The 14,020-nt window shown below is 38.8% G+C and overlaps 1 protein-coding gene across 1 annotated transcript; it reads left to right on the forward strand.

Annotated features, from left to right (window-relative positions):
• Positions 1–12,360: 12,360 nt before the first annotated feature.
• Positions 12,361–13,153, forward strand: LOC130845983 (NF-kappa-B inhibitor-interacting Ras-like protein 1). The gene has a single exon (XM_057723898.1). The coding sequence runs from the start codon at positions 12,477–12,479 to the stop codon at positions 13,053–13,055; it is 579 nt and encodes a 192-aa protein (XP_057579881.1). The 5' UTR covers positions 12,361–12,476; the 3' UTR covers positions 13,056–13,153.
• The last annotated feature ends 867 nt before the right edge of the window (positions 13,154–14,020 follow it).

The following is a 14,020-nucleotide window of genomic DNA, read 5'->3' on the forward strand; positions in this document are numbered from 1 at the left end:
ACATGGATTGACCATGAGGGCATTAAGCTAAGTGAAATCTCACAAAGACAAATACTACGTGATATCACTTATATGTGGAACATAAAAAAGCTGAAACTCACAGAAACAGAGCAGGATGGTGGTTGCCAGGGTCTAGGATTTGGGGAAAATGGGGATGTTGATCAAATGGTGGAAACTTCCAGTTATAAGATGAATAAGTTCTGGGGATCTAATATACAGCATGGTGACTACAGTTAACTATATTGCATTATATACTTGAAAGTTGCTAAGAGAGTAGATATTAAATGGCCTAACCACACATACACACAAAGGTAACTGTGTAAGGGAGTGGAAGAGTTAACTAATCCTATTGTTGTAATCATTTTGCAATTATATATGTTTATCAGATCATCACATTGTATACCTTAAACTCACATAATGTTATATGTTAATTATTTCTCAATGAAGATGGAAAACAAAACTGCAGCCCACTACTGTTGGCTTTGTTGATCACACTGGCATCCCAACACAGTCTATTGGAGGAAGCCTCTCCTCACTCACTTTTGGGAGAAGCCTCTGCCTTGTATGTTAACTAGTTATTCTAGTCACTCCCAGGGTCAAAAGCCTAAAAAGCAGGTATGTTGATCTCAGAATAAAAGAGACTGATGAGATGAATCTGTCCTGGCTAAAGTGCCAACTAGTGAATTATAGCCCTTGCAGACCTACACTACAGCACCTTTAAGCTACAGAAGGACCTGTGAAGGACCTTAAGGACTCCTCCAAGAGCTTATAACAATTTAAGTTGTAATACAGCATATGGTAGACACAGCACAAACTGGTAGCAGCCAAAGTGCAAATCCACCAAGAGATAACAGTGCCTTTCTTAGGCAGGAATTGCTGTGTGGTAGAATCAGTTAGACAAAAAACCAAACCAAAACAAACAAAAAAGAAAGCCAAGAGCAGCCCAGAGGTAAGCCCCCTCCACGGAAAACCTGAGTCACGTTGCTCACTGTGCCAACTGTCCCCCAATTATGTCTGGGGTTTAATTTATGGAGGTGACCAAGTGATACAGATAGGCCAATGCCCCTGAAGCTCATTACTTACATTTCCTGAGAGGAGGGGATCTACACCACCACACAGGGCCACAGGGTAAGTACCAGGTTTGGTCAGGATGCAGAAGCAGGAATAAGGAGAAAGCCTATGCCAGAGCCTTTATTGGAATTTTGACAGAAAATATGAGGGCAGAGTAAACAATTTAGGATTGCTTAGTTTGAATAATTCTGGGTTTTAGGCTCTAGGGGTGGTCTCTAGTTGCCTGGTACCTGACTTTGGGACATTTTAGGTCAGGGGAAATATTGGTTTAGTGTGTGAGTTAGATAAACAGGGTAGTTGGGGCTATAGACTCCAGATTGGCTGGTGATTTACGTATGAAAGACAAGCTCCCAGAGAGACCTTTGCTAGTCCAGTGTGGGACAGTCTCTCCCTGGCCATACAGCTTTTTAAGATGTCAAAACATCACAAAATATAGAAAATGAAAACATGATTAATACACTGCTGCTGCTCTACCTGGCCATTTGTGCACCAGGCCCATTTATCTCAAGACCCAGCTGCCAGGACCACATAAATGCTGAAGGAGTGTGAGCCTGCCTAGGTACAGACATGCAGAACGCATCTGCATGAAGAGGGGCCAGAAACATTTGTGGGGTTCTTTGGCCCTAGAAAATGGACCAACTCTAAAAACAGAGTTACCATGTGATCCTGCAATCCCACTCCTGGGCATATATCCAGAGAAAACTCTAATTTGAAAAGATACATGCACTCCAATGTTCACAGTAGCACTATTAACAAGAGCGAAGACATGGAAACAACCTAAGAGTCCATTGGCAGATGAATGGATAAAGAAGATGTGCTATTTATATGCAATAAAATATTCATCATAAAAAACAATGAAATAATGCCACTTGCAGCAACATGGATGAACCGAGAGATTATCATACAAAATGAAAAGTCAGACAAAGATAAATGTCACATGATATCACTTATATGTGGAATCTAAAAAAAAATGATACAAATTAACTCATTTAGAAAACAGAAATACACCTGAAACGAATACAACATTGTAAATCAACTATACTTCAATCAAAATATAGTGCTTCCTTTGGAATGTTCCTGAAGGTCAATGACCAGTGTGCATCATTACTGTGAGTTGATAGGAGGCTATTTTAACCCATGAACTGATTATTTTGCTGTTGATGAATAGAAAATTTAGTCCATACACAATGACTTTTTTAAAAAGAGACAATTTATTTTTTTATTTTTAAAAAAATATTTATTTATTTATTTGGCTGCGCTGGGTTTTACTTGGCACATGCTGGATCTTCATGGCAGCATGCGGGATCTAGTTCCCTGACCAGGGATCGAACCTGGGCCCCCTGCATTGGGAGCACAGAGTCTTAACCACTGGACCAACAGAGAAGTCTCAAGACAATTTATTTAAGAAATTGACAATTAGGCCTTATCATTTTGAGGGCAAGTTGAATCCATCCTCACTTCTACATTCCACTGCCACCTTCTTATTGTGAGTCACTTCACCAACCAGAACAATTACTGCTGATCCCCAATTCCACTCTTTCCATCCTGCAGTAGTGCCTCCATTCAGCTTCTAAAACTGCTATTATCTTGTCTAAAACCTTGCCTGGGAAAGTGTCCAGCTACAAAGTGTAATGGTGACCACCTGAATCTGAATCTCTTTAACCGTCCAAAAACCAGCAGATCAAATCAACAATGACAGAGAAAACAACACAAGTAAAGAACATTAATAAAATTACCATTGGCCATGCTTTAGATATACTAGGGGACAGAGAATACCACGAACTTTTAATTATTTACAACTAGAGAGATGAAAAGCAAATTTCAACAAGCTCTCATTGAGACAGGCCTGGGACTCTTTGCTGCAGTGCTTGTACCTGGACAAACCTCTCCTAGAGCAACAAAATACAAAGAAACTTTAAGGGACTAAAAATAACTGTGTGCCTGCACAGTTGGAGCAAATTAGGGACAAAATATACAAAAAGACCAAAAAAAAAAAAAAAAAAAAAAACTCTTACTGCCACTTCTGAAGACCTGGAAGCAAAAACAGGGTGTCTGGAGCAAAAGCAGGGTACTGAGCATGCACCCTGAACTCAACACCACCAGAGGGAATGGGCAAGACACCTAAGCCACCCCTCCAGCCGCCCCTGGACACACCCCTACCCTCACCCCATATAAGGAACAAGCTCACCCCTGCTCAGGGAGCAAGTGAACAAGCAAAACTGTTAAATGTTCTCATTCTCCGCTGCTGCATCAGGAGCCCCAATAAAGCTTTGCCTGAATTTCTTGTGTGGCCTAGTCAATTTCTGTTGATTCGGGAGGGCCAAGAACGCTGGTGGGTATCACCATGCCTGGTAAAAGTCTACAGGAATGAAGAATGAGGGAAGGTGAACTTAAGAGATTCTGTGAAAAAGAAAAGTGGAACAGAAGATGCAGATAAAGATAGACAAAATCACTTCCAGAAAGTGAAATTACAACAGTAAGTGACAAACACAATTCAAAGAATTGGCAATTCCCAGCATCAGCTATTAAGAACTGGGCTTGAAAGTAAGCAAAACTATAGGTATTAGCCTTTGGGAAGCATTCTTCTAGGTGGAGAATCTGCCATATGGAGAAGAAGTGGCAGTGAAAAGAAAGAAGGAAGCAAAAGGAAGAAGTAAAAGTTAAGGATCCTACAGAAACCAAAGACAAACATGTCTCACTTCTCTTTCTGCCACCATCCCTACTCTTACCAACATAATCAAAAACCTTAAATGCATTTTAAAATACTGGTCAAAGGGCACTCTTAAGCCAGGAAAATTATCAACAAAGGCCTAGCATCAAAAAAAAAAATTAACTCAATTCAACATAAAGTACTACAATAAGTAAACAGAAAATTCAAATTCAAATACTTCCTGTGATAGTCTTTCCAAAAATTAATAAGGGAACAGAAGAATACTGTAACAAACTTGCAAACTGAATTAAATATTCATAAACAAGCAATTAGTTTTAAAACAATAATTTAAAAAGGCACTGAAACAGAAATTTTAAAAACTAATGACAAAAAAAAGGACAAAACACATTAAAAAAATGCAAAGAAAGTCAATCAAGCTCAGAAAAGGAATTGGAGAAAAAACAAAGTCAACCAGGAAATGGAGAACAAATTAGAGGGTGCCCAAGTGAGTAGAGACTGGAATAAAATTTCAATAAGGGACTTTGAGGAAAGGCAGGAAAACAACCAAGAGAATACATCTGAGAATTTTTTAAAAGAGTAAAAATGTTTAAGGCAAAAGTGGATGAAGTGCCAGGCAGACAAGGAAAAACAAATCTGCTCTTTATATAATTAGAATTACTAGAAAAGAAAAAGAAATACAACAGAAATAAATATTGATATTTACATCTGTAAGGCAAGAAAACTATCTGGAAATAAAAGATAAATTTACATGTGGAGAGGTCCTACCTTGTACCTGGGAAAATGATTCAAAACAAATAATTTTGAGAAATATGTTAGTAAAACGTCTCCAAGGAAAAAAATCATCAGATCCTCTAAACAAAATAATCAAATTACCTATAATGAGAATATTAGTCTAGCACCAGCCTCTCAAGAGCAACATACAATGCAAAGCAACAGTGGGACAGCATTTTCAAAATATTCCATAGAAGAAAAGTTAACCGACGTTTTTATATTCAGCCAAGCTGCCTCTAACATATCAAGTCTATAGGTAAATCATTTCAACTGTGCAAGAACCCAGGGACTATTGTACAGGTGAGGCATTCATGAGGAATCTACTACAGGGTGAGTTCATGTAAACAGCACAGAGTGAGGAAACTTTGGTAAATGATTGCTGGTGATTAATATATTTAATTGTAAATCAAACAATAACACAAGAGTAGGGTAATGGGTGAGAGAATAGTGTTTAATTGTTCTATGTTCTGACTATGTGGTAAGAATTCCATTAAAAATGGAAGGAGAAGAGCGAGAGAAGATTGAAATTTGAAAAAAGGTAACTGACTGTTGTATATATGAGTGCCAACGAGTACCATTGAAAACTCACAGACTAGATAGCAAAGGATTTTTTAAGAAAAAGTAAAATTAAGGGCACTGTAACAGGTATACATATAAAGATTCCTTGGAACAAAACAGAGTCTTTCTAAAAACCAAATGAAGTAAAAGAAAATTTTGTTATATTTTTTGTAAATAAAACATATCAATTATAGCATAAAATACTGTCAGAATTGAAGCAAAATATACTCGTAACATTAAAAGTACATGGGCAAAGAAAAAAAAACAATGCACCAACTTGATTCACCAGGGTCAAGGCACACATACAAAGGCCCACAGCCTCTGAATGCCTTACTCGAAATTCTTATAGAGTCTCCCATACACATACCCATTGATGCCTGAATATTTTTGCTTCACACACACACACACACACACACACACACACACACACACACACACCAGTGATAAATGCTGATGAATGCGTAATAAAACGCTTTCCAGAGTAGGTAGGAAAGCTTTGATTTATGGAGCTTCACCACTTACCTGGTGTAACTGTTCTCAACATGACTACTTTCAACCTGATGTCACAGAGCTGGGAAGAGATATGCACTATTGACTATACCAAGCTACTACGAGCCAGTTCCAGTGCACCCCATCCCCTTTCCTACACATATGTGCACACATCTGACTGCCCCCTAAGTAACGCCCTGAACTCTCACCACAAATATACAAACAAAACCACACTACATATCTCCAGAATATACCTAAAAACATACAATCTTTCATATACACTAAACACACCCATACAACCGCTACCTGAAACCTGAATATACATACAAAACACCTTTCACTACCTGATTTTTACACAAAACCACTCACCTTGAATGTGCTCAAATACAAACATATGCAACCAACATACAACCCCTATATTCACAACAAATAACCTACAGACACACAGGCTCTCCAAAAACCACCAAGTATATAGCTGTTTCATGAGCCACCCAAAAAATACCCACACACAATCCCACAGTCCTAAAATACATATACTCCACAATTCCTGAACACACAACCTACACAGCCTGTCTCCAAATACGCACACTGAACCTCTCCCGCATCTCAGAATACACACCCCATAAGCCCCATGAACCTAAACACACACACAGCCACAAAACAAGCAAACTTACCAAATATATGGAGGACTATCCCACAAACACTCAAAACACACATACAAGCAACTCCACCAAGTTCTTCAACCATTACATTCCAGAAGTGACACAAAGAGGACCCCTGAGGGCTTTAATACACACACAAAGCCCCTATGCACACACTCATAAACTAACCATGCTCTAATAGATGCACACAAAACACAAAAACACCAACAATCCCTTAACTGTAGCTACTATACACTCACAACCCCCACATACTCATGGATACACACACCAGCAAATATTCCCACTCTCTAAATATATATATCCTGCAAAACACTATATATCATCATTACATTTCCAGAATCCAGCGTTACCACAATCCCCAAACATTTCCAAACACAAAAATCCCAGCATTCTGCGAAACCACTGTGTCCATTTCTGACAAACCCAAACCCTATGAATTCACCCATGTGCTGATGGATATACACACAAACCAGTACACACTCCGAAGACACAAGGACACATCTCCAGCATATCATATATAAATACACATAAAACCCCTTCCAAGTCCCAAATTACACATCTGAAACCTCCAGACCCCTACTCACCTAGAATCATATCACATACCTTCAGTACAAATAAATTCTCTCACTATACACATAACTCCATTACACTATCAACACAAAAATACTCACTTTCAGATACAAATAACCCCCTAATGAAAAACGCAAACACATACTCTAGAAAATATTCATGCAATCTGCTATGTTCCTTGAATACATGCACAAACTCAACCTACATGTTTCTCACCACAAGCCCCAAATATACCCACAATTACTAAGCATGCTATAAGTATGGAAACATACCACCCTATACCCAAATATAAACATAAAGTTTCACACTATCTGCATATACATAAACCCACAGTCCCAAATACTCACTGAAATAACTCCACTTGCTTCTAGAATACAGCTTCCTATAAATCCCACACCACACAACCCAGTCATCTGCACATATACAATATACCACCAGCCCCATAAAACAGTCATACACTTGCCCTCACACACCTCAAAACACATAATTCCTGAAAACCACCAAAGAAACACATGTAGTAATACAGCATGCCCTGAATACCTACAAATGATTCCTCTGCTTTTCAAAAATAGGCAAAATACATGACCCTACACCAAAAATAATAGACACAAGCACTTTTTCCAACTTTGCCAATATGCACATGCACCTAACCCTTCCAAACCCACCATTAGACACACATTTCTAACGTGCTGGGGGAAAACACACACACACACATGCACATTCCCAAAGTCTTACACTACAAATACATAACCCGAACACCCTGAGTATAACCAAATTACATCTCAAACCCTCTACATAAACTCAACTACATCCACTCTCACAAAAACACACTCATGTCTTCCACTTAACCCCAAATATCCACACAGACATCACCAACCCACAAATACAAATACACTAATCAGACTCCCACCAGCTCCATAAATGTACAAATAAACCTCAAGCCAGAAGCTCATGGAAACACATTCCCAGCAGACTTACAGATAATGATATACATAAAACCACCCACTGCCCATGAAGCCCTATAGTCCCTGGGAGATCTACAAATACACATATACCACATCACACTTCCAGATACACACAAACACCCACTACTTCCCAATTGCCAAAAACAAGCACATGACATCTTAACATCCTTAACAAAACACTGAATTCCAACAAGCCACAAACACACACATATGTAACTCACACTACAAACACACCCACACAGTAATTTCACTACCCCAGAAAACAAATATAAACTACCTTAAGCCCCAGACACACGCACTTGCAGTGGTGTGTTATCAAGCAAAGCCTCAACAGCCTAATCAGCACTCCCTAAAGAAGTGTGGAGATATATACCATGCAATAAATTTTAATGATATAATGGATGTGTGCACATAATTTGCAAATAATTTAAAATGTACAATACTCTTCACTGTAAATTCTATATACCAAATTGATTCTTACCTAATGCTTTCATTGATTTCTGCTGAACTCTTGCATCATCAGCCAATCTATGCTTGCAATTCCATCATGATTTGACAGTATCAGACTATAAATAAATGCATATTGTAGAGTCAGCAAACTTACTCCCATCACTGACAAAAGAGTACACTTTGAACATAAGTGTTGATTGATAATTTTATGTTTAAAAAGTTACTAGTCTGCCTCTCCACCTTTTCCCCCCCCCGCCTCCCTCCTACACCCCTAGGACCCAAGCAACAGAGGGGGCCTTGGAGGGTAGAGGGCTCGGCCAGGGAGCCCAGCAGGCCTCCCAGCCAATTGGTCAGGGGAAAACTAGAGGCTCTCCCCTCTCATCCTCCAAGGCCCGCAGTGTCCCTCCAGGTGGGAATCTCCCCCCTCCCCCAGCTAACCCTCAGGGGTGCCGGTCCTTTCCAGCCTCCACTTCTCTACCGCCCTGACTTCCCCCATGTCCTAACTGGTCATTCAAGGATTCCTCTGGTCTTCTTGGACCTCGAGTTCCCCCACTAACTTCCGGCAACTGACCTAGTTATGGGGATATGTGAACTCCACATCCTCCCATGCCCCTATCTTGACTCCACCCCTGCAGAAGAACAAATAAGTGAGATAGAGGATAGAGTGGTGGAAATAAATACCAAGGAAGAGAATAAAGAAAAAAGAATGAAAACAATTGAGGACAGGCTCAGGGACAACACTAAATGCAACAACATTTGAATTAGGGGTCCCAGAAGAAGAAGAGAAAAAGAAAGGTCTGAGAAAATATTCAAAGAGGTTATAGTGGAAAGCTTCCCTAACATGGGAAAAGAAATAGTCTCCCAAGTCCAGAAAGCACAGAGAATCCCATACAGGATTAACCCTAAGAGAAACATACCAAGGCACATATTAATCAAATAACAAAAATTAAATTCAAAGAAAAAATATTAAAAGCAGCAAGGAAAAGCAAAAAACAACATACAAAGGGAACACTATAAGGTTATCAGCTGATTTCTCTGCAGAAACTCTACAGGCCAGAAGGGAGGGGAATGATATACTTAAAGTGATGAAAGAGAAAAACCTACAACCAAGATTGCTCTACCCAGAAAGGATCTCATTCAGATTTGATGGAGAAATCAAAAGCTTTACAGACAAGCAAAAGCTAAGGCAATTCAGCACCACCAAACCAGCTTTACAACAAGTGCTAAAGGAAATTCTCTATGAGGGAAACACAAGAGAAGAAAAAGACCCACAAAAACAAACCCAAAACAACTAAGGAAATGGTAATAGGAATATACATATCAATAATTACCTTGAATGTAAATGGCCTAAATGCACCAACCAAAAGACACAGACTGGCTGAATGGATACAAAAACAAGACCCACATATATGTTGTCTACAAGAGACCCACTTCAGACCCAGGGACACATACAGATTGAAAGTGACGGGATGCAAAAAAGATATTTCATGCAAATGGAAATTAAAAGAAAGCTGGAGTAGTGATACTCATATCACGTAAAATAGACTTTAAAATAAAGAATGTTGCAAGAGACAAGGAGGGACACTACATAATGATCAAAAGATCAATCCAAGAAGAAAATATAACAATTGTAAATATTTATGCACCCAACGTGGGGGCACCTCAATACATAAGGCAAATGCTAACAGCCATAAAATTAGAAATCAACAGTAACACAATAATACTAGGGGACTTTAACACCCCACTTACACCAAAGGACAGATCATCCAAACAGAAAATAAACGAGGAAACACAAGCTTTAAATGGCACAATAGACCAGATACATTTAATTGATATTTATAGGACATTCCACCTGAAAGTGGCAGAATACACTTTCTTGTCAAGTGCACATGGAACTTTCTCCAGGATAGATCACATCTTGGGTCCAAATTAAGACTCAGAAAATTTAAGAAGACAAATCACATCAAACATCTTCTCTGATCACAACACTATGAGATTAGAAATCCATTACAGGGAAAAAACTGTAAAAAACACAAATACATGGAGGCTAAACAGTGCACTACTCAATAACCAAGCATTGCTGAAGAAATCAAAGAAGAAATTTAAAAATACGTAAAAATAAATGACAATGAAAACACAACGACCCAAAATCTATGGGATGCGGCAAAAGCAGTTCTAAGAGGGAAGTTTATAGCAATACAGCCTCACCACAAAAAACAAGAAAAGTCTCAAATAAACAATCTAGCCATACCCCTAAAACAACTAAAGAAAGAAGGAAAGAAATCATAAAGACTAGAGCACATGTAAATGAAATAGAAATAAAGAAAACAATAGCAAAGATCAATAAAACTAAAAGTAGGTTCTTTGAGAAGATAAAATTGATAAGCCCTTAATCAGACTCATCAAGAAAAAAAAGGAGAGGACACAAATCAATACTATTAGAAATGAAAAAAGGAGAAATCACAACTGACACTGCAGAAGTACATGGGATTATAAGATACTACTATAAACAACTTTATGCCAATAAAATGGACAGCCTCGAAGAAATGGACAAATTCTTGGAAAGGTGCAATTTTCCAAGACTGAATAAGGAAGAATTAGAAAATATAAACAGATCTATCACAAGTAATGAAATTGAAACTGTAATACAAAAATCTTCCAACAAACAAAAATCCAGCACCAGCTGGCTTCACAGGTGAATTCTACCAAACATTTAGAGAAGAGCTAACACCTATCCTTCTCAAACTCTTCCAAAAAATTGCAGAGGGAGGAACATTCCCAAGTTCTATGAGTCCACCATCACCCTGATACCAAAACCAGACAAAGATATCACAACAATAGAAAATTATACACCAATATCACTGAGGAACATAGATGTCCTCAACAAAATACTAGCCAACAGAATCCAACAACACATTAAAAGGATCATACATCATGATTAAGTGGGATTTATCCCAGGAATGCAAGCATTCTTCAATATATGAAAATCAATCAATGTGATACACCATATTCACAAATTAAGGAATAAAAACCACATGATCATCTCAAAAGATGCAGAAAAAGCTTTTGACAACATTCAACACACATTTACGATAAAAACTCTCTAGAAAGTGGGCACAGAGGGAACACCTCAACATAATAAAGGCCATATAGGACAAACCCACAACAAACATTATTCTCAATGATGACAAACTGAAAGCATTTCCTCTAAGGTCAGGAACAAGACAAGGATGCCCACTCTCGCCACTCTTATTCAACACAGTTTTGTAAGTCCTAGCCACAGCAATCAGAGAAGAAAAAGAAAGAAAAGGAATCCAAACTGGAAAAGAGGAAGTAAAACTGTCATTGTTTGCAGATGATATGACACTATACATAGAAAATCCTAAAGATGCCACCAGAAAACTACTAGAGCTCATCAATGAATTTGGAAAAGTTGATGGATACAAAATTAATGCATGGAAATCTCTTGCATTCCTATATGCTAACAATGAAAGATCAGAAAGAGAAATTAAGGAAACAATCCCATTTACCACTGCAACAAAAAGAATAAAATGCCTAGGCATAAACCTACCTAAGGATACAAAAAACTTGTATTCAGAAAACTATAAAACAGTGATGAAAGAAATCAAAGATGCCATGAAAAGATGGAGGAATATACCAGGTTCTTGGACCAGAAGAATCAATACTGTGAAAATGACTATACTACCCAAGGTAATCTACAGATTCAATGCAATTCCTATCAGATAATCAATGGCATTCTTCACAGAATTAGAATAAAAAAAATTACAATCTGTATGGAAACACAAAAGACCCAGAATAGCCAAAGCAATCTTGAGAAAGAAAAACAGAGCCAGAGGAATCAGGCTTCCTCATTTCAGACTATACTACAAGGCTACAGTAATCGAGACAGTAAGGGACTGACACAAAAACAGAAATATAGATCACTGGTACAGGACAGAAAGTCCAGAGATAAACCACACACATATGGTCACCTAATTTATGACAAAGGAGGCAAGAACATACAATGGAGAAAAGACAGCTCTTCAATAAGTGGTGTAAAAGAATGAAATTAGAACAGTCCCTACTACCATACACAAAAATAAACTCAAAATGGATTAAAGAGCTAAATGTAAAAGCAGACACTATGCCGGATTCGAGCCTGAGAAACAAGGGCTGCCGCCGCCGCCGCCGGCGACCGTCCATAGCGAGGCCTGGGCGGGCAAGCGTCCAGACGTGTTACCGCCGCGAGGAGTGATATCCTAAGAGAAGATGGGAAAGGGCTGTAAGGTTGTGGTTTGTGGCTTGTTATCTGTGGGGAAAACAGCGATTTTGGAGCAGCTCCTTTATGGGAATCACACCATTGGAATGGAGGACTGTGAAACAATGGAAGATGTGTATATGGCTTCAGTGGAAACGGATCGGGGAGTCAAGGAACAGTTACATCTTTACGACACCAGAGGCCTGCAGGAAGGTGTGGAGCTGCCGAAGCATTATTTTTCGTTTGCTGATGGCTTTGTTCTCGTGTACAGTGTGAATAACCTTGAATCCTTTCAAAGAGTGGAGCTTCTGAAGAAAGAAATTGATAAGTTCAAAGATAAAAAAGAGGTGGCAATTGTTGTATTAGGAAACAAAATTGACCTTTCTGAGCAGAGACAAGTGGACGCCGAAGTGGCACAGCAGTGGGCCAAGAGTGAGAAAGTGCGCCTGTGGGAGGTGACGGTCACCGACCGCAAGACCCTGATCGAGCCCTTCACTCTGTTAGCCAGCAAACTCTCCCAGCCCCAGAGCAAGTCGAGCTTCCCTCTGCCTGGGAGGAAAAACAAAGGGACCTCCAGCTCTGAGAACTAAGACTTAGATGCCACAACTCTTCCTTGAATAGTGACTGCCTTTAGGTGTCTGTGAACATATTTAAAATAGGCCATTGGTATCTGCTTTTGGTCCTTAGGAATCCCCTAGGGAAGTAATTTAATTTTCTTATAGTTATTTATGCTAAGTTATTGCCTGGTATGAAATATATTTGCATCCTCATTGTTTGAAACTTGTACCTGAAATTAGCACCTTTGTTATTTACATTATGTTGCCCTTGTCAGAAGAATTAAATAAAGTTTGGGTAGTATGCACATGTACCTGTGAGCAGCTCCCCTCACCTCTCAAAAAAATAAATAAATAAATAAAAGCAGACACTATAAAACTCTTAGAGGAAAACATAAGCAGAACACTCTATGACATAAACCATAGCAAGATCCTTTTTGATCCACCTCCCAGAATGATAGAAAGAAAAACAAAATTAAACAAGTGGGACTCAATGACGCTTCAAAGCTTTTGCACAGCAAAGGAAACCATAAACAAGACAAAAAGACAATCCTCAGAATGGGAGAAAATATTTGTAAATGAAGCACCTGACAAAGGATTAATCTCCAAAATACACAAGCAGCTCATGCAGCTCAATATCAAAAAAAAACCCACCCAATCCAAAAATGGGCACAAGACCTAAATAGACATTTCTCCAAGGATTACATACAGACTGCCAACAAACACATGAAAAGATGTTCAACATCACTAATCATTAGAAAAATGCAAATCAAAACCACAATGAAGTATCACCTCACACCAGTCAGAATGGCCATCATCAAAAAGTCTAGAAACAATAAATGCTGGAGAGGGTATGTAGAAAAGGGAACCTTCCTGCATTGTTGGTGGAAATGTAAATTGGTGCAGCCACTATGGAGAAGGCTATGGAGGTTCCTTAAGAAACTAAAAATAGAGCTACCATATGACCCAGTAATCCCACTCCTGGGCATATAGCCTGAGAA

The sequence above is a fragment of the Hippopotamus amphibius genome, chromosome 2 (genome assembly GCF_030028045.1).
Source record: "Hippopotamus amphibius kiboko isolate mHipAmp2 chromosome 2, mHipAmp2.hap2, whole genome shotgun sequence".
In the NCBI taxonomy this organism is placed as follows: domain Eukaryota; kingdom Metazoa; phylum Chordata; class Mammalia; order Artiodactyla; family Hippopotamidae; genus Hippopotamus; species Hippopotamus amphibius.